Source organism: Canis lupus, chromosome 31, assembly GCF_048164855.1.
Source record: "Canis lupus baileyi chromosome 31, mCanLup2.hap1, whole genome shotgun sequence".
Lineage (NCBI taxonomy): Eukaryota > Metazoa > Chordata > Mammalia > Carnivora > Canidae > Canis > Canis lupus.
In genome coordinates, this window is record NC_132868.1 from 36,308,983 (window position 1) to 36,335,185 (window position 26,203).

The following is a 26,203-nucleotide window of genomic DNA, read 5'->3' on the forward strand; positions in this document are numbered from 1 at the left end:
AGATGGCACAGTCAGGCGTCCAACTCTTTGTTTTGGCTCAGGTCGTGATCTCAGGGTCCATGAGATTAGACTGAGCCCTGCACTGGGCTCTGAACCCTTGCAGAGTCTGCCTGTGACTCTCTCTCTCTCTCTCTCTCTCTCCCTCAACCCCTTCCACACTTGTCCCAACACCACCACCCCATGCTCACTTGTGCGGTCTCTGAAATAAACGAATCTTTTTAAAAATAAATAATTAAAACCAGTAATAAATTTTGATTAGTCAGTATCCTTATTTTTTTCTGCAAGAACTTTTAAGATTTATTTTTCATGTACAAAGCTTTTTATTTGCAGCAATGTCTCCTCAGGATAGATCATTACTGTATGTATTTTAAAGATAAGTGAATTAATGTTCTAAGTATTTAGGTGATTTCTTTACAAAAGCAGAATCAGGACTAGAACTCAAGTCTCCTGACTCCTAGTTCAGCAACCTAATCCATGATAACACAAAAATGAATAGATAAATCCTCAAACATTAACATGAAAATCAGTAACAAAATATTCACATGTTCAATATAGTTGGTTAAGTCATAAATGCTACTAACTTTAAAAATGTTTTCAGTACAAACAATCCAGACCGAAAATATTTACTGATTTGCTAGTGAACTGTCAGCTAATCTAAAACAGAACCTCCTATTTAAGAATGCTGGTTAAGTCTCCCATATCTGCCATACAGAGTGAACAATATAGCTTACTATAAACTTCTCCATTTAACTTTAGAGAATAATCACCCAACTTTTAAATTTTGTTCATTTCAGTTAGTATATTTAATATGCCTCAAGTAAAATTTACAAAAGGTATTGCTGAAGAAACTGTAATACACTCAGTGCTGCTAAGAGTTCCCACTTCTGGTGTGAATATATTTAAATAATCTTTCCAGGAGCGCCTGGGTGGCTCAGTAAGAAGGGCATGTGACTCTTGACCCTGGTGTTGTGAGTTTGAGCCCCACAATGGGTGTAGAGATTACTTAAAAATAAAATCTTTAAAAATAAAAATAAAGCAAATAAATAATCCTTCCAGAAAATAATTTGGCAATATATTATCATGAGCCTTACGAACACATATGTAATATGATTCAATATATGTACTTCTAAGAATTTGTGCTAAAGAAATGATCAAGTATGGAAGCCTAAAATGTCCAACAATGCAAAGATTCCGTAAATTATGACTGCCCATAAAGTGGGAGTATTATGTAACCTTTCAAAATGTTTCCAAAGTACTATTAATCATATGAAAAAACAAAAGCTCTAGATGTACTGAAAGAAGAACTATATGATAATCTTGATCATATGAAATATATATGTAAAAAAATATACATTGTGGTATTACTGAGGATTATTTGCTCTGTATATTTCCCATATTTTACATTCAAAATAATACATTATTAATTTTGTAATCAGAAAAAAAGTTGTAATTGTCACTAGTGATTATTAATAATAGCAGCTATGGGTATCAAGTGCCAGGCACTGCACAAAACAATATGTGCACATATAATCCTCACAACAACCCTAAGAGCAAAGTATCATCTCTACTTGCCAGATGAGCAAAAATGAAGATCAAAAAGGTTGAGTGACTTAACAAAGGTTATGTATGCAACACTGCCAAGATCCAAACCCTGAGGAGCAGGGGAAAAAGACTATTGCTCCACTATCAGAATTCTTATAGGAGATCCAAATTTAAAATACACAGTTAGGGCAGCCCCGGTGGCGCAGCGGTTTAGCGCCGCCTGCAGCCTGGAATGTGATCCTGGAGATCCAGGATCAAGTCCCACATTGGGCTCCTTGCATGGAGCCTGCTTCTCCCTCTGCCTGTGTCTCTGCCTCTCTGTGTGTGTGTGTGTGTGTGTGTGTGTGTCTCATGAATAAATAAAATCTTAAAAAAATAAAAATAAAAATAAAAATAAAATACACAGTTAACTGAAGACAAAGGCAAATGATGAAGCAACCCATTAACACAATGCAAGATCTTCACCAGCCATGAATCTAAAACACCTGGTATGATTCAAAGGCCTCTGAAATGAATTCTTTGATTGTCTTAGATTTTGGCTTTGACTTTGGCCACTTGCCTTTATTTTCTAAGGAAAAATGTTCATCTCTAGATACTAGCATATAAATTATGTACAGCTAGTCTCAACTTAACAAGAATTTCAGTGATAGAAATAGCACTTCCATTTTGAAGTGAAGATTTTAAGGCATTTTTAAAATCTGACTGAGGACTGAGATTTTTTTTCATGTTTGGAACTTTTTAATAAATTTATTTTTTATTGGTGTTCAATTTGCCAACATAAAGAATAACACCCAGTGCTTATCCCATCAAGTGCCCCCCCTCAGTGCCCGTCACCCAGTCATACCCACCCCCCACCCACCTCCCCTTCCACCACCCCTAGCTCGTTTCCCATAGTTAGGAGTCTCTCATGTTCTCTCTCCGTTTCTGATATTTCCCACTCATTTTTTCTCCTTTCCCCTTTATTCCCTTTCACTATTTTTTATATTCCCCAAATGAATGAGACCACATAATGTTTAGGACTGAGATTTAAGAATGAAAAAACCTATCTGCTAATTGTAAACTATCAACTTGGTAACTTCAGAAGTATTAGGTCATTGGGAAGTTATTTTGCACACTCAAGTTAAAATTCTCAAAGCATCACATTATATAAGAAATACCATTTCCAAAAAATAATGCATTTCAGTGCCCTTAAAAAGAAAAAATTTATTTCACTGGAGTACACTTACAGTGATCTTTCTTTAAAAATTATAAAACTGATATCCTTAATATCTTGAAAACATTTTCCTTTGTTTATATATAGCTAGCATAAAAATTCCAGAAATATATTTGGAAATACATAAAAGAGTACAGAGAGAAATTCTATATAAGGGATTGACAACTTTTTTGAAAAAATTGTAAGCATTTTATTAAAGAACAATACACTACAATTAAAGATAATGCTACATGGAATAATTTTAAAAATACAAATTTGCTTACTACTTACAGGAAATGGCTCCAATCCCTCCTGAATCACAAAGCCTTCAATGACATGGGTTAAGATCTGTGGTTTAACAATAGCCTGTGGAGGTTTGTTTTCTATATTGGGAATGCTACTGGGCACTGATGTACTATTACTCCTTGTGGTAGCAGCTGGAAGTAAGAGTGGAGGTGGAGGAACAGAAACATGTGAAGGATCTGATGGAGATTTAATTACTGAAGCACTGACTGATGCCACAGCAGGTAATTCCACTTGCTCTGGAAAAAAAAGTCATTTTTTTATCTTTAGCATTCTGTGTAGGCAAATATGAAAAAAGAATCACAAAAAAACATTAATAACAGTAACAGTCCACACCTGGTGCTTTAAAACATCATTCTAAGAACTTTATATTTAATTTCATTTAATCTTAGGAGATAGAAGCCACTATTATCCCCTCTTTACAGGAGGGGATAACTTGCCCAAAGTGATCATTCCAATCTTGGTTAAAAAGAACTGTCCCATAAGACATGAAAGTGTTTTAGAACATCAATTTAAGAATAATTGTCAATGTTGGTGCTTTTTTAAAAAGTTTCAAGCTACAGATATTAAATTCCCTATGTTCCTATTTATATATTCCAGATGGCATGGAGGAAAAAGTACTTTGAAAGTACACTTAAATAAAAAAGGAGCATAAAATCCATAGACTAAGTACAGATTTTTAAAGGATTACACACCACCACCTTTATTTCAAGTAGTAAGGCTAATCCAAATCTATGCACAATTTTTCTTTAACAACTCTTCAGTAGCCCTGTGTATGTCAATTTGGGGGAACATTTTAGTATCAGGCAATTGTAAAATATTGGGTTGGATCACTGTGATTCCTCCCCTTCAAACTCTGAAGACCGCAATAAGACTCCATAGCCTGTAATCAACTTTACCTACCCATATAATAGCACCAAACCGGGATGCCTGGGTGGCTCAGAGGTTTAGCGCCTGCCTTCCGCCCAGGGCGTGATCCCGGGGTCTAGGGATCGAGTCCCATGTCAGCTCCCTGCATGGAGGCTGCTTCTCCCTCTGCCTGTGTCTCTGCCTCTTTGTCTCTCATGAATAAGTAAATAAAATGTTTAAAAAAAAAAATAGCACCAAACCTTTACCGACTGTATTAAAGTAGAAAGATAAACCAGATGGCAGCTAAAAATATATGTGAGTACAGATGTCTAAGAAAAATAACAAAGAGCTCATGTGTAAAGATAATAGTACAAGTTACTGAGCACTTCACATGCCAGGTACCGTATAAATGCCTCACATGTTGTAACTCATTTAAAACTCGAAACTACCCCAAGAGTAGGCAGTACTGTTATCTCCATTTCATAGTGTGGAAACAAAAAGATAAAGTAACTTGCTGGAGGGCACACACCTAACTAGGTAATGGAGCTGTGATAGTAACCTAGAGAGTCAGTTCTTGAGACAAGGCTCTAAATTGCTATGGTAATTCCTCTCCACTAGTATAAAAAGGGTTGACACCACTACCGAAGATGCTCAAAATCTTAGGTAGAGAAGAATAGGAATCCCTAGAGAATAAAAATTTCAGCTAACAAAATAGTGTAGTTATTATCTGTATAATCTCAGAAATGGAAAAGCTCTAACAATTCACACTCACAAACACCAATGTGATTAATATAATATTGCTTATCATAGCATTATTATAAGACATTTATTAACCTAGTTCCACCAAATAATCCACCAAGATAAACTGCACTGGAAAACCAGTTTAAAATTACACAATCCCTTATTAAAAACTAAGTAAGAAAGTCAACAGAAAATGCTCGTTTGCTGATTTCAGGGAATAAACAGAACATTGTACACACGCATTACCAGACTGAGGAACTCCAGGAAAATCCTATCCCACATACCAAATCGTCACATCTACTCCTAGAGGGATAAAAATTATAAAATTCTAAAGTGGGACTGAAAGGTATTTTTTCTGCTTAAAGGAAAATACAAATCTATGAGGTACTGAAAAATAAGATAAAATATTTATGTCCCTTACAGACTTATACATACTTGTTACTTTAGAAATATAAAGTTGCCTTGGGAACCTGGGTGGCTCAGTTAAGCCTCTGACTCTTGGTTTCAGCTCAGGTCATGATCTCGGGGTTGTGAAATCAAGCCCCATGTTGGGCTCCCGGCTCAGCACGGAGTCCACTTGAGATTCTTTCCTTCTCCTCCTTTCTCTGCCCCTCCCAACCACCTTGCTTGAGCTCTCTCTCCCTCTAAAATAAATAAATGAAAGCTCTAAAAATATTTATATAAAGCTGCATTAAGTATAATATGGTTTGTTAAGAAAATACCGGCTTGGCATATGCTCTAATTAATTTTTAGATCATACATACAAATGCACCCATCTTTTAACATCCTAAATGTTTTTAATACTAGAGCTGTTGGGACGCCTGGATGGCTCAGCAGTTGAGCGCCTGCCTTTCGCCCAGGGCGTGACCTTGGAGTCCCGGGATGGAGTCCCCACACTGGGCTCCTTGCATGGAGCCTGCTTCTCCCTCTGCCTGTGTCTCTGCCTCTCTCTCTCTCTCTCTCTCTGTGTCTCTCAGGAATAAATAAATAAAATCTTTAAAAACAAACAAAAAAAAAAAAACTAGAGCTGTAAGTTATTGACTTCTGAAGAAGCTAATAGCTATTACTTGCCAAGGTATAATCAGCTGTTAAAACATGTGAGAAACACTGATGTATTACAGTAGAACAAAAACACAATTTTACACTCTCTAGATTTAAGATAACTGTGAAAGAAAACACAACTGATAGAACTTTGCCACAGGGTACTCTCTGCCTATTCAAAGACTCATTTTCTGAGTAAGATCTATGAGCTTTTTCCACCTTTTTTTATGGCTGCTTTTTACTTTTAAGGAATTTTTAGAGATTTATGAAAACTGAATGCTGGATGGAAACAAATCCCTTTATGTTCGCAGGTCAGTTTATTTTGTGATTTGATGAGATATTCTAAGAATCAACCTGTGCTTGCTTTCCCCCCTCATATACACTGCAGAAGAGTAATTAGTATGAAATAAGTTATAGGAAGATTCAGAAGTCTACACTATAGTCAGGCAATTTAGCCAGAGGGATATGATTGACAGGATCTTGAATTGTATTCTTGAGGAAAAAAATGTGAAGATGTTCTTGTGTTCCAATATTTCAGAAGCATTCAAATTTTCTTTGCATTACTATTACTAATGCTTTTTAGGTAACTAAATCATAGTCACAATGCAAGGTTAGTATTCAATTAAACTTTTATTGCTGCCTTTAAATCAAACTTCGGGAACATTAAATCCATTTTCAGTGTAGAGAAACTACAAAGATTTAATACTACAGATTTTCCTAAATCTACCTTTTGTGGTAATGATTATAATAAATAAACACAGGCAGTACTACTAAACTTGTCAAATATTTTATATAATTTTATTTGACTAGACATTTTCTATTTTTCAGGAGGGAGAAAATATTGGAAGAAAACTGTTTTTCCCCTTCTGTGCTTTCAAGAGAGTCACACTGATAGGGAATAAAATCAGAGAGAAAGGAAGGGTTAGAGCAGTGGCACACTTGAAAAAAGAGGGAGGGCAAGGGTGCTTTGGTAGCAAAGTCAGTGACTGATTACAATTTGTTTCCATCAGGTGACAGTGGTTCTTGTTTACTGTAAATAATTACAAGGGCCATGAGATGTTCTAGAGAACTGAATACTTACATGGAAGACTGAATCAGATTAGTATTATCTAATGGTCAGGGTCAGCAAGCTTTCTCTAAAGGGCCATATGGGCTTTGCAACTACTCTTCTTTGCCACAGCAATACAGAAGTAAACATAGATAATATTTGAACAGGTGAATGCAGCTGTGTTATACAGAATTTTATTTATGGACACTGAAATTTGAATTCTGCATATTTTTCTCACATGGCATGAAATATTACTCTTTTGATTTTCTTCAACCATTTAAAAATTTAAAAACCATCCTCAGCTCATGAGCCATGTAAAAACAGCAGGAAAGATTTAAAGCATGAGCTAGTCTGCCAACCCCAATCTAAATAAATTATTTATAAATTTTTCAAAAATCTAACAGTCGGTAGAGCATGCAGCTCTTGATCACAGGGTCATGAGTTCGAGCCCCATGTTTAAAGGAAAAAAAAAAGATGTCTCTAGTAAGAATTAGTGAAGTTTAAGAACTGTCTAAGAAAGAACACTTTTAAAAACATCCTCAGCCTGGATCACAAGCAATTATGAGGCATCTCAGATAGGACTCAACATGCTTTGTGATTTCTGGTAAGTGTAACTAAAATCTTTTAATAGAACTCTGATTTATTCTAATTTTTAAGCTTAGAAATAGCTTGACATATGAATCTGAATGAGCATATAAAATGTATCTGTGCAAACCACTAAAAACTACAAAGCTATTTTTTTTTCAAAGCTATTTTTTTTAAGATTTTATTTATTTATTCATGAGAAACACACAGAGAGAAACGCAGAGACACAGGCAGAGGGAGAAGCAGGCTCCATGCAGGGAGCCCAACATGGGACTCGATCCCGGGTGTCCAGGATCATGCCCTGGGCTGAAGGCGGCGCTAAACCACTGAGCCACTCGGGCTGCCCTAAAGTATGTTTTTTTATTTCGGTGGTTCTTCAACAACTCTTTTAATTGTTCCTCATTAAAAAAAATCAAGTTCTATTAATATTTTGCTGCAATTACAGAAAAAATCAGTTTAATACCATTTCCAGTTATTAAACTTCACTAACTTTACTAAACGGTATTACTAACATTTACCTAATAGAAAATTCCCCAAAATTTAGGTATATCCTCACCTAACAAAGGATGCTCAGAAGTTAAATCTTCTCTCCCCACAGTTATAGCTGCTGGGGACAGTGTGGGGGGTGGTGGGGTTCTGTCCATCCGGACACATTCATCTGACTCTTCCGGCATTTCTTCTTCACACACATCTTCTACTTGATAAACCTGCAATGACAAACCACACTGCCTTATTAACATGTTTCTAAAAATACATTTACTAAGGTGTTCCTAAGTTAATTGAAAAAAACATAAATTCTAAGTGTTTTAAATTTTAAAAAGGCAAAATGATTATTTGACAGGTGAGAAAAAAACTTTAAAAAGTTCAAATGAAGTTTTTCATAATGTTTGACAATATTTTACTAAAAACAAGTTATGGATCAATATCTAAGCTACAAATTACTAAAGTTTCCAAAAAGGTGACCATCAAGTCAGAACATATTTTTAATTTTGAGAGTTAAAAAAATTTTTTTGATCTTATAAATTCAAATAACTATTTGGAGAATTTACTATTGATCCTATTAAATTCAATTGTGATAAATCAAAATAAATACTAGTATTTCTCACAAGCACACTAAGTAAATCTCCAAAATGACATATCTCAGGAGCTGCTTAAAGGATGACACCCCAGGCCCTTCTTCATTATGCTTATGTGAACTAAAGATTAAATTATGAAAAGTAATATCTGGAAACATACAAAAAAGGTATGCAATTATATCTTTAATTCTTTAATCTTCTGATCTACTCAAGAATCGAATTAGCTTCTATAAGCTAGCATCAGGTAACCAGAAAATATATGTCCTTAAAACATAAACACACCCCAGCTAAGCCATTTGACACATTATTTTAGTTCTTTAATATTGTTCCATACTTATAAAATTTTTAAGTTTTTAACCTAACAGCCTTGTTAACTAACGCTAAGGAGCATACTGTAAGACTAAAACATGAATTCAATCTGAGAAGGTATTATGTAATTAAAAATAACTTACTAATTTTTTATGAAACTTAAGACCGAGTTTTCAAAGTCCACTTTTAGACTATTTTGTCATCATTATTTAACCATTATTTCTGGAAAATGACAGGTTACTAAAAACAAAGCCACAAAGCAATTCCCTTCCTTTCTTATAATACAAAACTTATCACTTAAATTTGCAAAAGGTCCTGAGTTTTATTTAAGACTACTTACCTAAATTGATTAATATTTCTAATAAATATTAAAACAAAAAAACCTTTCAACAACATTCACAAAAAACTTTGTGATATTTAAAATTTTATTTGTAATCAAACTACTGAAAAAGTTTGAAGTATATAAAAGCTAAATATAAAAATGATCAAGATTTTTAAAACCAGAATAAACCATGTTATAAAAATGACTATCAAGTTTCATCTACAAAGACACCTAGCTAGCAGAAGGGAGTTTAAAAAAAAAAAAAAAAAACAGGGCAGCCCCAGTGGCACAGTGGTTTAGTGCCACCTGCAGCCCAGGGCCTGATCCTGGAGACCGAGGATCGAGTCCCACGTCGGGCTCCCTGTGTGGAGCCAGCTTCTCCCTCTGCCTGTGTCTCTGCCTCTCTCTCTCTGTGTGTGTCTCTCATGAATAAATAAATAAAATCTTTAAAAAATAAATAAAAATAAAAATAAAAAATAAACAAAAACCTAACTTTCCAAGCCTCTGTTAATATCTTTAAAAAGAGAATGTCTTTTTAAAAATTTAAAAATCCTAAAAAAAATTTAAAAATATTCCAGTTACTGATACTTTTATACCAAATATAATATCCAGAACTGTGATCTGTATCAACTACATAGGCTACATTTTTAAAAGTTATTTGCTCCCAACCCTGCACCTGGAAACCTCTTTTTTTTGTTTTGTTTTTTTTAAGACGTGGACTCAATCCGAGTCTCTAAGATCAAGCCCTGGGCTGAAGGCGACACTAAACCTCTGAGCCACCCGGGCTGCCCAATATTATCTTTTCTTAAAGTGTTGAAATTCTCTCTTTAATTATTAATGCTGTCACAAGTTTTTCAAACACCTATTACAGTATCTCTTAAGGAATCTAAGTTTGATTATGCATAGAACTCTGGCTTTTAAAAAATAATAAAAGTGGGTAGCTGGGTGGCTCAGTTGGTTAAGTATCTGCCTTTGGCTCAGATCATGATCCCAGAGGCCTGGGATCAAGTCCCTCGTCAGGCTCCCTACTCAGCCGGGAGTCTGCTTTTCCCTCTGCGCCTCCCCCCCTGCTTGTGCTCTCCCCTTCTCTCTTCTCTAATAAATAAAATCTTTAAAAAAATAATAAAATAAATAAAAATTTAATGAAAGAGTTTTAAAGGATAAAAAAGTCGTATCATAAACAGCATATTCTAAAATAATCCATCATAGAATATTACAAAATTCTTGTGTTTCTTTATAGGTAAGCCTAACTACACATACTTTCTTTCAAATTTGCTATGTAATGGCAAAATAAGTTAATAAAAGAAATAGGCAAAAACTGATCTGTCACAGACATCTGGCACCATCAGCACAAAAAATCTAAGTGCAACAACTAAAATACTGCATAAAGCAAAGGAATGGAGATTTTACTCACAAGATCATTAGGAAACTGCACAACACAATTTCTGTTTAGCTCATAACTACTACTCTAAAACTAGCAATGACTGCCAAACTTACCTCAATAAAATACATTAGTCCCATCTGTCTCCCTTCCCTAAACAAACTGTAGAACATTAGTTCTAAATTATCTATTCTCACATATCTTACTTATCATACCCAAATGTCAGTGAAAAATTTTAGTTTTATAAATGCATCTTTTATAAATGTATTTTTAAGTAGACTTTTACTTTGATAATTCATACGGAATCTTTTAAAATTTCACATCTCTTAAGAAGTAAATAGATATTACTATATATATACTATACTACCTTTAAATATTTGAAACCAGGTAATTGTGAAAAAATGTGCAATTCATGAAAGAACATGATTTGATTAAAACAATAATAAGATGTGATCAAGAGTAATAAAAGAAAAACATAATAACTTAAGACTATGGTACTCAAAGAAAGATAAAAGGCAAGAAAGATAACATAGGAATATCTATAGCAAGTATGACCACACCAGTGACAGCAGAAAAAGTTACTATTTTTCATGGGGGGGAAAAAACTTCCAAAAATTGGATAACATAAATTTAAAAAAATTTTTTAAGGGAAGACAGAAGTAACAACGTAAGACCTTAAATTTTTAATCTTTAAAATTTCTCCTAATGAAAACAATTAGAAAATTAGAAGGCATACAAAGAAATTTTACTTTTTACTTATTAAAACCCAATTCACTGAACTAGAAATAGAAATTTAAATTTGATTTCTTTGAAATTACACTTTGAAGCCTATGTTTTTATGTTACAATATCCACTGTAAATTTTTCAAAAATCTAAAAGATATAGAGACATGGGAATTGAATGACAAATTTATTTCTAAATGCTCAATGTTATTTCTATTGAGCTGCTTTTAAATAAAAGTAAGTTAAAAGTGGAACTCAATCCCTTTATACCTATTAATAACATCAGTGAGGATGATAAGAATATCTATAAATTTGCAACCTGAAAACCAAAATGTTTCTCATTAAGGAAAGACTTTGAAACTCCTTTCTGAGTTAATGATTATTAATTTTTAAGTGATAAAATCTTTTCAGTGAAATTTAGTATGAAATCTCCTTTGAGAAAACTGTTTTCCTCAGTTACAAATTATTAATTTGATCATTCTGCCTAAACATTTAGAGATCTTATTTCAATTTTTATTGTAAATTATTTTACAAATTTAAAAAGTCTTTTAGAGAATTTAAAAAAAAAAGTTCCTCAAGCTAATTTTCTTTTCCAGGCAACATGTACCATTGCTAGAGGTGTATTCTGATAAATTGCACCATGATCCCAATTATGCAAAACTTTTACTCCACTCAATGGATTTTTTCATTCTTTTATTCAATTTATCCACTCAGTTTTTTTAGCTTTTTAAATGAGAAATATTTAAAGTAATACTTTTTCTTCATAGAAATTTAAAAATCAGAAGTTTAAGAATACTAAAAGATGGTCTATAATGTTTTTTGCAAAGCTGGATTCTTAATTTTTTTCCTACAAAATCTAATTTTACCCCCAAATTACATCATATAAGCATACCTCACCTTGAAACCAAAGCCCCTACTGGCCCAGGACTTCAGAATGCACACAACCAAAAAGGTTAGGTAGATAAACCATACGTTTAAGAACATAACAAGCCAACAGAAGGGATCTATGAAGGATAATCACCTTAAGAGAAAAAACTTTGTGCAGATGACACTGGTTCAAATGCATTCCCTTGGGGAAAAAAAATCAACTCTGTAAAGATAGCAGATGGATTTGTTTAAATAGTAATAAAATTAACGAGGGACTTTAATAACCATCACAAATTATCAAGCATGCAACCATACTACAACAAATGGCATTTTTTTTTTTGCCCATACAGCATGTTTGTCAGACACTGACAGATGGAAATTTCAAGCTTTTTAAATTCATAGGCATTTAGATCTAGCAATACAACATAATGTGGAAGAAAATAGTTTTTACTTTCAGTTCAGCAAGAAAGTCAAAGAGCTTCCAAGGGCTTACCACTGGTGGATCAACAGGTGCTGGTGGTTGTACTTGTAGGTTTACCGCAACAGTCTGTGGAGGAGGAAGGGTCTGAAATGGCAACTGGACCAAAGCTTCTGCAGCTGGAAGCTCCTCTTCTGACACCAAAGCATTCTGCACCAAAACCTGGCCCTGGGACAGAATTTCAGGCTGCACTTGTAAAGACTGCATAGACTGCAAGGGCAGTGGTGGAATCTGAGCTGGAGGAGATGCCGACATCTGCGGAGGGGTTGCGATTGGAATTGGAGAGGACTGCAGGGCTGAATATTGCTGGTGTGATGTTGGAGACACAATCTGCTGACCTGGGGACACCAAAGTGGACTGCTGAACTGGGCCAATGTGTACAACAGGGGAAGCTGGAAGTGGAAGATGGGATGGAAGATTCAGCTGTGCTGTAGGCTGCACCTGATTAGCAGTGGACTGCTGCAGGTTTGGCCCTGGCTGGAGAGCTGATGACACAAGCGAGTGTGGCTGAATAAGTGCTTGTGGATGAATAATTATAGTAGGAGACTGACTTGGTGAATGAGGCGGTGGAGGAGACACCACTACAGACTGCTGTGCTGACTGGGACTGGCTAGGAGACATTGTCAAAGGAGGGGGATGGCTCTGAATTGGTGAACAATGTTGTGACTGGGCATTACTAGGAGCTGGAGGAAGGCCATGGTTTTGGAGTGGCATACAGTGCTGGGATGGGGGTGGGTCTTGAGTTGGATTTTGAAGTGTGATTGGCTGAATTTGCTGTTGCTGCTGTTGTAATATCAGCTGATGATGGGAAACCTTGGGAGGTGGTGAATGAAGAGGAATCTGCTGATGTTTTATTAGAGGATGAGGCTGAATTGGAGGATATGAAGCTGCGAGAGAAAAAAATGACAATTAGTATTTTTTTCCAAAAACAGCATAGAAACTTCTAAATATATCTAAAGAAGGAAAGTTTTCACATCAGAAGGTCATAACCATCAGAAATCTATTGTAAGTCTTCCAAACAAGAGTGATTAGAAAATGTAATGACAACTTTTCCTTGGAAAACTAGAACAATTTCATGAAATAAAATGTACCGTGATAAGCTCCAAAAGAAAAAACTGCCTAAAACAATTGATTCATGAATCTGAAACATGATTTATTCTTACTAAATTTTAGAGGTCACCAGAGTATCTGCATTAACTTTTAACAGTTTTTCCAAAGAATTCCTCCTTTGGGGAGAAGGAGTATCAGTGAACAAATATATCTATAAAAATAACTTCGAAATCATAAAAATGCAGTATCAGAATGCATAAAGGTCTCACACTTTCTAATCTATGTCTAAATATTCTTCCAACAGTCAATGTAATTATTTATAAACCTTCTCAAGTAAGTTTCCAAATTTGAGCCAAGATGAAAAGTTGGTATTATTTGACCCAGAAAGAGAAAAATTAACTTGTATAACAAGTTAATTTAGCTAAGCAAAACACATGTGTGAATTCTATAGCACTGTTCTATAATCATTATAACTAACAAAATTTCAGGGGCCATTCCAAATCCAGGAGAGCACTAGTTTTGCTTGCAGAGAGAATGAGGCAATCAGAAGTCCATGCTGATTATAAAGGATCTTGTTTTACTTCTCCTCCCTACCCCCCCCCCCAAAAAAAAACAACAAAAACAACAAAAAATCCTACAGCAATCCATACATGTCCATTTTCTCCACAAAGGAGTCACACACAACAGAGATTTTATATAGAAGAATTAGCAAAATCAAGTAGTATATAGTTGTCCCATCATTATGCCTCTTCTGCATACTAGTGCCTATGTTTACACAGAGAAAATGCTGGTGAAATCCTCCCTAAATAAAAGTGGAAATGGGGTTCACTAGAAGGTAAGTTGAAAAAATTGCTTAATATCTTACAAAGGCTATATGCATTTAAAATAGGTCTAGAGAGATGGCACATTTTTTTCTTAATCTCAGAATAATAAGATAAAGGCTATAACATCTTGCATCTATTTTTATACTTAACCACATTTGTGAAAAAGGCCTTATAAAAACTTGTAACAACTTTTTTTTAAGACTCTTACACTTGGTTATCATTTAAAATTTTGGAGATCCTTTAAGGAAATTAACATCTGATTAACATCTCAAAAGAGGCATTTAGAAGTTCAAAAAAATACCCACAAATTGTATTTTTTTAAAAAAATGGAAATTAGGTCTAAAATTTCACCTAACAAAGTAATTTTCACATAACTAGACTAGCACTTCAAACTAAGACTGAAAATTTTATGCTAGCACTTTATAAAGACTTTATAAAGCATTCAACAAAATCTTAGAATTCTAGAATGTCTTTCCTCCAAAGGGTTCAAGGTGCTTTCACATTTCTCTCACTTGTATTCACAAAATGCCTGGAGTAGGTTAGTATTATTTTTCCTCTATAGGGAAATAGAGTTTTTGCCAGCATGGCAGCAAAAGCCCACTTTAATTCAATTTTTAAGGTATAATTAAAATGTACCATATTCTTGAACATACACTGGATATCATATTTATGTGAATAAAAATTCTCAACTCAAGTAAGCAAACTTTTTTTATATTCTAGAGTCAATAATTCAGTAGATTAATACTTTCACCTAAGTTAAATTTTACTCTGATGAGAATTCAAAATGAGTCTATATAATTTTATATAGTCCTTAAGCCCAACTGACAAGCATATATATTACAGAATAATTACAAGGATATCTGAAATAATACTTCTATATAAGAAAAGTCCTAGTGCTCTGGAGGACGGTACCATGTTGTTAATTTCTCTGATTTTAATAAACCCTTTATTATTGTCAGGATGGCCTTTATTTGGAGAATTAATGATTGGCATCATCTCTCACATTATATAGATAGAATTCTTTATATAATTACTTACAATTAAATATATTATTAAATAATTATATATTATTGCAAATTATTAAGCACATATTTTACTAAATAGTTACATCAACCCTATGAGGTAGACAGGGTACTATATTAGGCCAATTTATTACCCGTCAAGAAACTGGGCAGTTAAGTGCATTGCCTGAAATCGTTCCAATTTTAGTATATGTGCTGCCGAAGCGAGCACCATTGCCTGAAATCACCTGGCTATTAAGGGGCAGCCCTGGGTCTAAAAGAACCCATAATCCTAGCTGAATCTGGCTCCTACTACAGACTGAATGCGAGTCCTCAAAAATGTGTATGTTGAAACTATAACCCTAATGTAACTGTATTTGGTAATGGGGACTCTAAGGAAATAATTAAGGTTAATGAGATCAGAAGGGTGGGGCCCTTACAAGAAGACGCACTGGCACTCAGATGAAAGGCCATGTGAGGACAAAGCAAAAAGGCAGCCATCTGCAAGCCACGAAGAGAGCTCTCACCAAAAACCAAACACTGCCAGGCATTGATCTTGGTTTTTCCAACCTCTAGAAGTGTGAGACAATAAAGTTCTTTTGTTTAAGCCACGTAGTCTATGGTATACTTCATGGCAGCCTGAGCAGACTAGCATAGGCTCTTCACTACACATTAATGTCTACAAAAAGTGGTATGTAGTTTTTCCAACTAATTTCATAAAAGCTCTAAAAACCGCTATAAAAACTTGAACTCAAATACAGTTCATGTAATTTCTAGTCATATAGTTAAAATTCACCTTTATTTTATATATTAAAAATAAATTAACTATCAAATGAGAGCTACATTCAAGAAGAAATGAAAAAAAATGATTTTAGCACTCTAGAAATAAATATAAAGAAACAAGAACCAAAAAAAAAAAAAAAGAAACAAGAACCATTTTGTTATAATAATTAGTCTATACTATATTAGAACACCAGTAGGTTTTTTCCTATTTGAAAGATACGTATACAAATAAGCCTTTTCCTAACTGAGGAATAGAACAATTTACAATTCAGGAATCTCAAACAAAACAAAACACAACAACAAACAAAATCACTTAGCTTTAGACTAACTTCCCACCAACAAGAGCAGAAAAACTAAAAGTGGAAACATCCAGCTATTGCCTAGCCAGAAGATACAAATTGCTTTGAATCACTGCAGTGTAAGGCTTGAATAAATTTCTCTTTAATTTTTTTTTAAGATTTATTTGATAGAGGGAGAAAGAACACAAGCAGGGGGAGCAGCAGACAGAGGGAAAGGGAGAAACAGGCTCCCCACTGAGCAGAGATCCCGACATGGGGTAGGGGGTGGGGGGGTTGATCCCAGGACCCTGGGATCTGAAGGCAAATGCTTTAACCAGCTGAGGCACACAGCTGCTCGGGTTTGAATGAATTAGTAAGTTTAGTAGCTGCAAAAGTTTTTGTAGCTTAGGGTGTTTCATTTGGTTTTGTTTCTAATCAAAACCACAATGGGAAAAAGATCTAAATTTGGAACTGGAGTTGTTCTAAGAGTCTTAACAGTTTTAACTTACTGGTCCCCTCCATATATACATAAAATATTGGCTGTCAGGGGAAGGCAACTATAGGGATCCTATCACACTATTAGTGAAAGAAAAGGGGAAGAGTAATTGTCAACTTAGAACCAGGTATCAGGAGTTCAGGAGAACTGAAAATCTAAAAGTAGATCTCCTTGCTTGAGCTAATCCTGCAAGAAGTCCTAGCTTTATCTGAAAGTAGCATTCTCATTGAAAAGAAAATAACCTACCCTCCATTATAATCTATCAAAATTGTAAGAATCACTAAAAATTGCTCCCTGGGCAGTCATGTCCTGTGTAGTGGGTCATTAATGTTCCACAATGATTCCTATTCAAAACTAGCCAGAGACTGATTTGAGGCTGAAAATACTCTGGATAGTACAGTATAAAAATACTATTATCAAGCCATACAGACAGCAGGACCTAGGCACACAGATGTTTATAAAAAAGAATTCACATCACGCTTTTATGTGAATGCTTTTATTCACATTGTCCTTTTTCTTTTATAGGTATTTATATACTTATTGATCTTAGCTTTTCTACTATATATAGTAAGCTCTTTGAGAGCTTACTATGAATGGATTAATTTATACATTATAACAAAGCCTGTACTTATCTGAAGATTCAGATTTAGTTAAGAATTCCAAAAAAAAAAAAAAAAAAAAAGAATTCCAAGCAGTGGTACCCAATCAGTACAAATGAAAAGAATTGTGCTGTAATTTCCAAAATTCAAATGGAAAAGAATAATCAACTATTAATTCAACAAATATTCACTGTCCACCTACTGTAGGTACATACAAGGGACAACTTAAGTGCTGTCATGACAAAAGGATGAAAGGTGAATCTGAAAAAGGATTAAAGGAGTTAATAACTGTAATGTACTTGACACATAAGTGCTCATTATTATTATCCTACTCTCAAAGAGCTTACTATATATATAGTAGAAAAGCTAAGATCAATAAGTATATAAATAGCTATAAAAGAAAAAGAACTACAAAGAGGCATAAAAATGCTATAAAAGTTCAAAGTGCTGAGAGGTTTTTATAAAAATTTTATTTATTTATTTGAGAGATAGAGAGAGCAAAAGCACGGTGAGCAAGAAAGGGAGAGGTAGAAGCAGACTCCTTGCTGGGCAGGGAGCGCAATGAGGAGCTTGATCCCAGACCCCTAGGATCATGACCTGAGCTGAAAGCAGCCACTTAAGGGCCTGAGCCACCTAGGCACACCCCCGAGAGATTTCTAACTAGCAGAATCAAACAATTCCAAGACACTGAGATTGGGTGCTACAGAGAATGCAGGCAATATTAGCACAGAGAAAAGCAAGAGAAATAGGTTTAGGTGGGGAAAAAGCACACTTCAGTAGTATAAAATGAATCTTTAAAAAGTAAGTAAAGTTATAAAAAGACAGAAAGAAGGTGCTTACTTGAAGCCGAATCAAGGGAGGATTTTTTTTTTTTTTTTTTTTTTTACTGAAACATACGTGGTGTCGAGCCCAGTGCTCACACACAGAGTTTCAATAAACAATATTTGGACTGGAATAAAAATATATGCAGATGTATTACAAATAGGAGAGATCCAAGTATGCTTGAGAAGCAAAGGAAAGGATCCAGCATGAGGAAGACAAAAGATGCTACAACAACTACAAGAGAAGGTCAGGAGCTGGTAAAAAAGATGCAATCAATGACATAAGCAAACAGTGTTAACTTTAAAGTAGAAAATGAATATAACTCCTTATTTTTTTTTTTTTTTGGTATAACTCCTTATTTTAATACAAGTGAAGAACGCTCAACACTGAGTAATTCTGAGATGAACAGAAGAGATGATAAGGAAACTCACTCTGGATGGCCCCAACATTTCCTGCATGAGAACCATAAAGCAAGGTTATCTTGTGGATAGCAGAGGGAACACAAGTGGGATTCGAAGGTAGATGAGAATGAAAACAACTTAGTTGATTGCCTGACCATCTTCCTCTCAGAAATGAAATGAGAGATGGAAAAAAAAGCAACATGGTAAGGAAAATAATTACACAAAATCCTTATTTTTGGAAAGTGGTAAACTCCACTCACTTTAAACAAAAAATATATGTGCTTTCTTAAGAGCTTTTAGTTTTGTTCCACTAAAGCATATTAAATAAACTACAGGCAAATCTTTTTCTTTTTTTTTTTTTAAAGCTAAAAGATTTTACAAGAAACAAGTGTTGACGAGGATGTGGGAAAAAAGGAACCCTACTGTACAGCTGACAGGAATGCAAACTGGTGGAAAATAGCATTGAGGTTCCCCCAAAATTAAAAACAGAACTATCCCACAATCCATTAATCACACTATTGGGTATTTACCCAAAGATGAAAACACTAATTTGAAAGGATACATGCATCCCTATTTACTGCAGCATTATTTACAACGGCCAAATTACAGAAGCAGCCCAAGTGTCCAACAACAGATGAATAAAGATGTGATACATACACACAATGGAATATTATTCAGCCATACAAAAGAATGAAATGTTGCCATTTGCAACAACACAGAGCTAGAGAGTATAATGCTCAGCAAAATAAGTGTCAGAGAAAGACAAGTACCATATGATTTCACTCACATGTGAAATTTAAGAAACAAAACAAATGAATAAAGAAAAAGAAAGAGACCAACCAAAAAAACAAACTCAACAGAACAAAAGATTACCAGAGGGTAGTAGATGGGGGGGATGGGTGAAATGGGTGATGGGGATTAAGAGCACACTTTTTTTTTTTTTAAAGATTTTATTTATTTATTCATGAGAGACACGGGGGTGGGGGGCAGAGGCATAGGGAGAAGCAGGCTCCATGCAAGGAGCCCGACGTGGGACTCGATCCTGGGTCTCCAGGATCACGCCCTGGGCTGAAGGTGGCGCTAAACCGCTGAGCCACCCGGGCTGCCCACACTTTTCTTGATAAGCGCTGAGTAATACATAGAATTGTTGAGTCACTGTATTGTATGCCTGAAACTAATATAACACTGTACATGAACTATACGGGAGTTTTTTTTAATTAAGTAGATAAATAAAAAATAAATGCTATTGGTTTTACCAATATAATGGAAGACCAACACATAGTGAAGATGTTAATCAAATGTCAATTAACCAAAAAAATTTATTTATTATAATTTGTTTTAGTTCTTGGGCTCTTTTGATTTGTTTTTCCAAGCTATAATATACTATTTTTAAAATCATGAAATTCACATTTAAAAATGTTTTAAAATTATTGTTCTTATTCAAATAATAGATATCTTTTTGTTTTGCTCTGCCTACTAATAAAGTGAATAATGCAACTATTTTCAACAAGTTTATCCCACCTGGTGCTATTAACTGGTGAATACTTGATGTCCGGGTGACAGCTGTGCTTCGTGATTCCAGACTTGGACTTTCTCCTTTCTTATTACTTTCTGGAGAAGGATCTCGTTGGCTGATTTTAGAACTCGTCACTGTTGTTTTGTTATGACAAATTGTCAATGACTGAGTTTGACTAGTGCTTTTTGGCGGACCATTCTGTGAGCTAGATAATACACCCAACTTCTGGCTGCGTAATGTTAAATTCTGAACCTAAGAACCACACAACAAAAAATAAGGATGAAACAGATGGTATTAATTGAGATGTGATAATCGTTACCAGTATAACAACGATGATACATTTATATTATTTTTTTTACATCAAGTTCCAAGCACTTGAAACGACTGATTAATCCTAAAGGAAAGGGGAGTTATTCTTCTAAGTAATCATACCTTAAATATTAAGACATTCTTAAAAAGACATTAAGGGAATCATTAAGAATGAAATGAAAACTATATATATATATATGTATATATCAAATGAACTACGAATATGAGGAAATAACTCTGCAACATACTGCCTTTTGAAGTTACCAGCTCAGATACAGCCAAAAGGAAGGAGAGAGAAGGGTACTCCAGATAAAAGGGAAAACTTGAGCAAAGTTGCAGGGGCAGAAGAGCCCGGGGTATGTAAGGGAAGAAGGAGCAATTCCTTCAATTTCACTGACTTCTCCAGTCCAGAAGTGTGAAACATTGAAGGTTACAAGTGCTTGATACTCTTCAGACATTACTAGAGTTAGAAGTGTGCATACACAATACTGCCATTCTCATAAAGATCAGAAAGAGAGAACTCAAAAAAAAAAAGTTACCCATTCTACAGAGATTATAAGAGAACACTCATCTTGTAAGTTAGAAAACGAATTTATCAAATTACCTACCCATTGTGATAATTACAAAAACCATTTACCATCAACTCCTTTTTAAAGTCCCACTGTTGTTATGGAATACACACTTGCTCACTTTGAGAACCAGACCTCGTGAACTGAAAAGATTGTGCATGACCTCGAAATGGCTCATGTCAAGGCTCCTGTCTACACCTAGGGCTCTTCTAAACATACCACCAGTCAGGATGGTAGGCAAGATGATCCCAAGGACTCTCACTTGAGGTTTAAAACATTTCCAAATGGCAAGGCAAAAAATGCCTCTCCAATAGCTGCCTAACCTTTTACCTATCTGGAATGAATGCATTAAATACATTTATGCTAGCACTGACCCTGAGAAGGAAACTGAAGCAAAAGATTCTAAAGTAGCAAAGCAAATGAGATACTGCTGCTTTATGAACATTCTTCAGGTCTCATGTGTTCTGTCTCTACTACTACATTATTAAGTGACAGTCACAGGCTAAACCTTGTCTTCCCAAGTACTAAATGCAGTGTGCAGCCAACAGCAGGTGCTAAACAAATGTTCACTTCAGAGCAGTTGAGATTTGAATTAGTCTATTCTAAGCTACTGAAAAGAATTTTCTGAGACCATATGGAGCGTGTTCTTGGATTTTTGTCAAATATTTCATAGCAATATAAGTAGACTAATAATTGCTGTATTGCTGAAATTTAATACAAAAATAAAATGTGCTAAAATCCAGGTTTCTCAGCTTGCCACTCAAAGCCCTCCAAAGTCTAGGCCCAAACCACTTCAAGCCCCATCTTCCACTATTTCAATCAACAATATTCACATTCTAGCCATTCCGTATTCCCAAATAGACCTTGCTCAAGTTTCTCTTGCCTAAAATGCCATTCTTCCTCATGGCTGTCTCCTGAAGCCCCATTCGTTTGTCAAAGCCCAAATCCCACTCTCTCCCAAAGAAACCTCTCCAAGGTCTCTGTTTAGAAAGAATTTCTCCTCCTCTATAATACCTTTCCCACAGAATCTGGATCATAATGGCCTACAGCACTGACAAATGTCTAGCTTATTTTAGAAGTACTAATGTGTCTGTGAAATGCTGAGACACTGGCAGGCTCTCATCACTGACATTCATTTTCATATTCCCCACAGTTGTGTACTACAGACATTAACAGAAACTCCACAAGTCTGAGATATTTTCCCAGAGCTGATTTTAAATTATATATTAAATAAATAAATAAATAAATTATATACTAACTTTTTTTTTTGCTAAGTATTTAGTTCTATTTGTTTTTTTTTTTTTTAAGGCAAACATGAAAATCTCATATTGAACCAAAAAAAAAAAAATCTCAACAAATATCTAGTGGAAGCACCTTAAAATCTTTCAGGAAGCAAGGGAAAAACAGCATAAAGTTTAACAACTGCCATAAATGATCTATAAAGCAAACCAAATCATAATGATAACCAAAGGCTAAATTATAATCTGAAAAACTTGAAAACTTTCTTTCAAATAAAAAACACATTCACAGTAAATGAGGATTAAACCCTAAACCTGCAGCAGTCCATTTCTATAGAATATACTTTTTGGTCTAATTTTGTTCTTTGGAATTCTGAAAGAAAATGTACATATGTGCTTATTATATATATTATATACACTATTTATATGAATAAATTTTGGAATATGGCTTTAATAGCTGTGGTCATCTGGCTTACATATTTAAAATAAATTTCAAACATATTCCTAAAGTATATTAAAGTTAATTTTACTGTTAAGAGAAAGATCACATATTCAGATGTCCTTGAAAGAGCTTCCCTTTTGAGAAGAACCCACCCCTTCTAGATACAGAACAGTATCTCTAATGTCCAACTTTTATTTCATCTGAACTTCTCCTATGATCAAATTATGGAAACATTCCGACTTTTGAAAAAGTCCAGGTTTCACATGACTTATTTCTGCTAATTTCACACATTATATTTTTATAGTGGATTACTCAAATACTCTCACATCAATTATTTAATTTGGTTCTAAAAATACTGTGAATTACTAAGTAGCATCCCATCTTTGCAGAAGAGGAAACTAAGATTTAATGTCACATTGCTAGCAGTAGAGCTGAGTTTCTAGCTTTTAAATCCAAAGTGCTATTTTCTTTGCAATTCTAAAAGCATTCCCTAGGTAGCCTTAGTAAGTAAGATTTGTTACTTTTAGTCCTGTATCTTTCTGAAAGTCAGATTTTTTTTTACTTATATTTATTTTCCTGGTCATGGTGGGGAGAAGGGGTGAAGCATTTAAAATAGTAAATAAGGGTAAGATTTCCAAATTTCTTATTGTTGGACAATATGCTACAAAAGAATTTTAATACTACAGAAAAATTAACTGTTACACTGGCTTCTGTAAAAGAACATTAAAATGTCAATTTTGGCATTTCTCAACTACAAATTCATGGTTTTAAGTTTTTCAAATAGAAGTTTAAAAATTAACTAAGTGGAACACAGATTTTTGCAAAACTAACAGTCCCAAATTTGAGGAAAGTTACCACTAGAATATTCAAAGTATTAGCATCCCCTACCACTGCCAGCTTCATTCACTGCCATTTCAAAAGCACAGCAAAGAAAAAAAAATGTGTAGATAAATTCCTGAAAGTCAATTCATCCTTTAGTTTCAAAGTCTTTCCTTGAATTAAGTCCAAATATCACAGAGCCACATACCTGTATCATATAAAACTGGACCCCAAAGAACCACTTTCATTAATTACTTTGACTGTGCTCACGTTAAAGATACTATAAAGACATTCTAAGATGTTTTCTCCATGAGAACCCACAAGACAGACTAGAGCACACTGGAGAGCACATTAGTTGTTTTTCCAACAATTGGTTTACTTTACTTTGGAAACTGTGAATCATTTAATGGCTGTCTTTCTCTCATCACTATTAGCTACTCGAAAGCTAAAAACTGAATTCATGACTCCTCTTTAGACAATATATAACAAACGTGGTGATTAGCAGCATGGGATATGTGCCAGGCAATACACTAATTACTTTGAATATTGTCTCATTTATTCCTTATCACAACTATGAGCTATTCTAGCTCATGGTGAAGAAACTGAGGTTTGAGAAGCCAGACACAATATTATACCCAATAAAATTTCATTTAAATGCAGTTTAAAAACAGGCAAAACGAACACACACCAGGATAGTGTTATCCTTGAGGGACAGTAATGGCAGGACCAAAACAGCATCAGGGAGGCTTCTCTGGGTCACAGTAAGGTTCTCCTTCCTGATCTGGGTGCTTGGGATATACCCATATTCTGGTAAGATTACTGAACACTTAAATATGTTCTGGATGTATATTATACTTTAATAAAGACTTTAAAATGTTAAAAGGAAAAAAAGGGGGCAGACCCAGTGGCGCAGTAGTTTAGCGCCACCTGCAGCCCAGGGTGTGATCCTGGAAACCCGGGATCAAGTCCCACGTCAGGCTCCCTGCATGGAGCCTACTTCTCTCTGCCTGTGTCTCTGCCTCTCTCTCTCCTCTGAATGAATGAATAAATAAATAAATAAATCTTTAAAAAAATGTTAAAAAAGAAAAAAGAAACTGAAGCTTGGGGTGCCTGGCTGGCTCAGTTGGTAGAGCATGCACACTCTCAATCTCAGGATCATGAGTTCAAGCCCCACACTGGGGGAAGAGCTTACTTTAAAAAAAGAAAAATGGAGGCTCGTCATAGGTAATAATATCAAAAACTAACATGTAGTAAGTGCTAAGTATCAGATACTGTTCTATTTTTCAATTATTTTTCAAAGATGTTGGGACACCTGGGTGGCTCAGCGACTGAGCATCTGCCTTTGGCTCAGGGCATGATCCCAGGATCCGGGATCAAGTCCCACATCGGGCTCCTTGCATGGAGCCTGCTTCTCCCTCTGCCTGGGTCTCTGCCTCTCTCTCTCTTTCTCTTTCTGTGTCTCTCATGAATAAATAATTAAAATCTTAAAAAAAAAAAAAGATGTATTCATTTATTAGAGAGCACATGCATGTGCGCGCACACACACATAAAAGCAAGAGAGTGGTGGAAGAGCAGTGGGAGACAGGAGAATCTCAAGCAGACTCCTCACTGAGCTCAGAGCCCAACACAGGGCTCGATCTCAGGACCCCTGAGATCACCACCCAGCCAAAACCAACCTGCAGATACTTAACTGATTGCACCACCCAGGCACTCCTTCTACTCAATTGTTTTAATTTAAAATTTATTCAGGGTGCCTGGCTAACTCAGTAGAATGTGTGACTCTTGATCTCAGGATTGTGAGTTTGAGCCCCACACTGGGTGTAGAGATTACTTAAGAAAATAAAATCTTAAAAAAATAAAATTTTAAAAAATAAAATTTATTCAATTAAATTCACTTTAATCAACTTTACTGAGGTATAACTTACATATAATAAGATGAATGGACCAGTTCAATGAGTTTTGATATATGTAAACAGGATGTTACCACCACCTTAATGAAATTATGAAACATTTCCATCACTATATAAGTTCACCCATGCCCGTCCCCAGTCAGTCTCTCCCATCTTCTGTCCCAGGTACCACCAATCCAATTTTTCTCCCTATAGGGAGAAAAACTAGCTGTGCCTGTTCTGGAATTTCATATAAAAAGAATTACAGCAGGGGAGCCTCGGTGGTGCAGTTAGCTGAGCACCCAACTCAGTTTCCACAAAGGTCATAATCTCAGGGTTGTGAGATCTAGGCCAGCTTCGGGCTCCACGCTCAACGTGAAGTCAGCTTGGGATTCTCTCTCCCACTGCCCCTCTCACTCATGCTCTCTCTCAAGTATATAAATAAATCTTTAAAAAGTAAAAAAAAAAAATCACAGGGTAGGTACTCTCTGGTATCTGCATTCTTTTGTTATTACGTTTCTGAGATGCATCAGGAGTGTGTCCTTTTTTTTTATTTTTGAGTAATATTCCACAGTTTGTTTATCCATTCACCAATTAAAGGACATTGGTTGTTCCCAGTTTGGGGCCATTATGAAAAGAACTGCAACAAACATTCATTTACATGTCTTTATATGGATATAGGTTTCCAAACCTCTCAGAGTAAATAACTAT

General features: G+C 35.0%; 1 protein-coding gene across 9 annotated transcripts in view; it reads right to left on the bottom strand.

Annotated features, from left to right (window-relative positions):
* PHC3 (polyhomeotic homolog 3) overlaps window positions 1–26,203 on the bottom strand; it is an 88,125-nt gene that overhangs the window by 35,172 nt on the left and 26,750 nt on the right. For 8 of the 9 annotated variants that reach the window (XR_012022057.1, XR_012022056.1, XR_012022058.1 and 5 more), the window contains 5 exons: window positions 20,232–20,478; window positions 12,472–13,343; window positions 12,133–12,180; window positions 7,858–8,008; window positions 3,026–3,276 (listed from right to left, as the gene is read on the bottom strand). Coding sequence is in view for 6 of the 9 variants with exons in the window: in XM_072808032.1 (XP_072664133.1) it covers window positions 3,026–3,276; window positions 7,858–8,008; window positions 12,133–12,180; window positions 12,472–13,343; window positions 20,232–20,478 (1,569 nt within the window). In the remaining 3 variants the exon portion in view is untranslated. The remainder of the gene's footprint in view (window positions 1–3,025; window positions 3,277–7,857; window positions 8,009–12,132; window positions 12,181–12,471; window positions 13,344–20,231; window positions 20,479–26,203) is intronic. The other variant, XM_072808031.1, reaches the window with a different exon arrangement.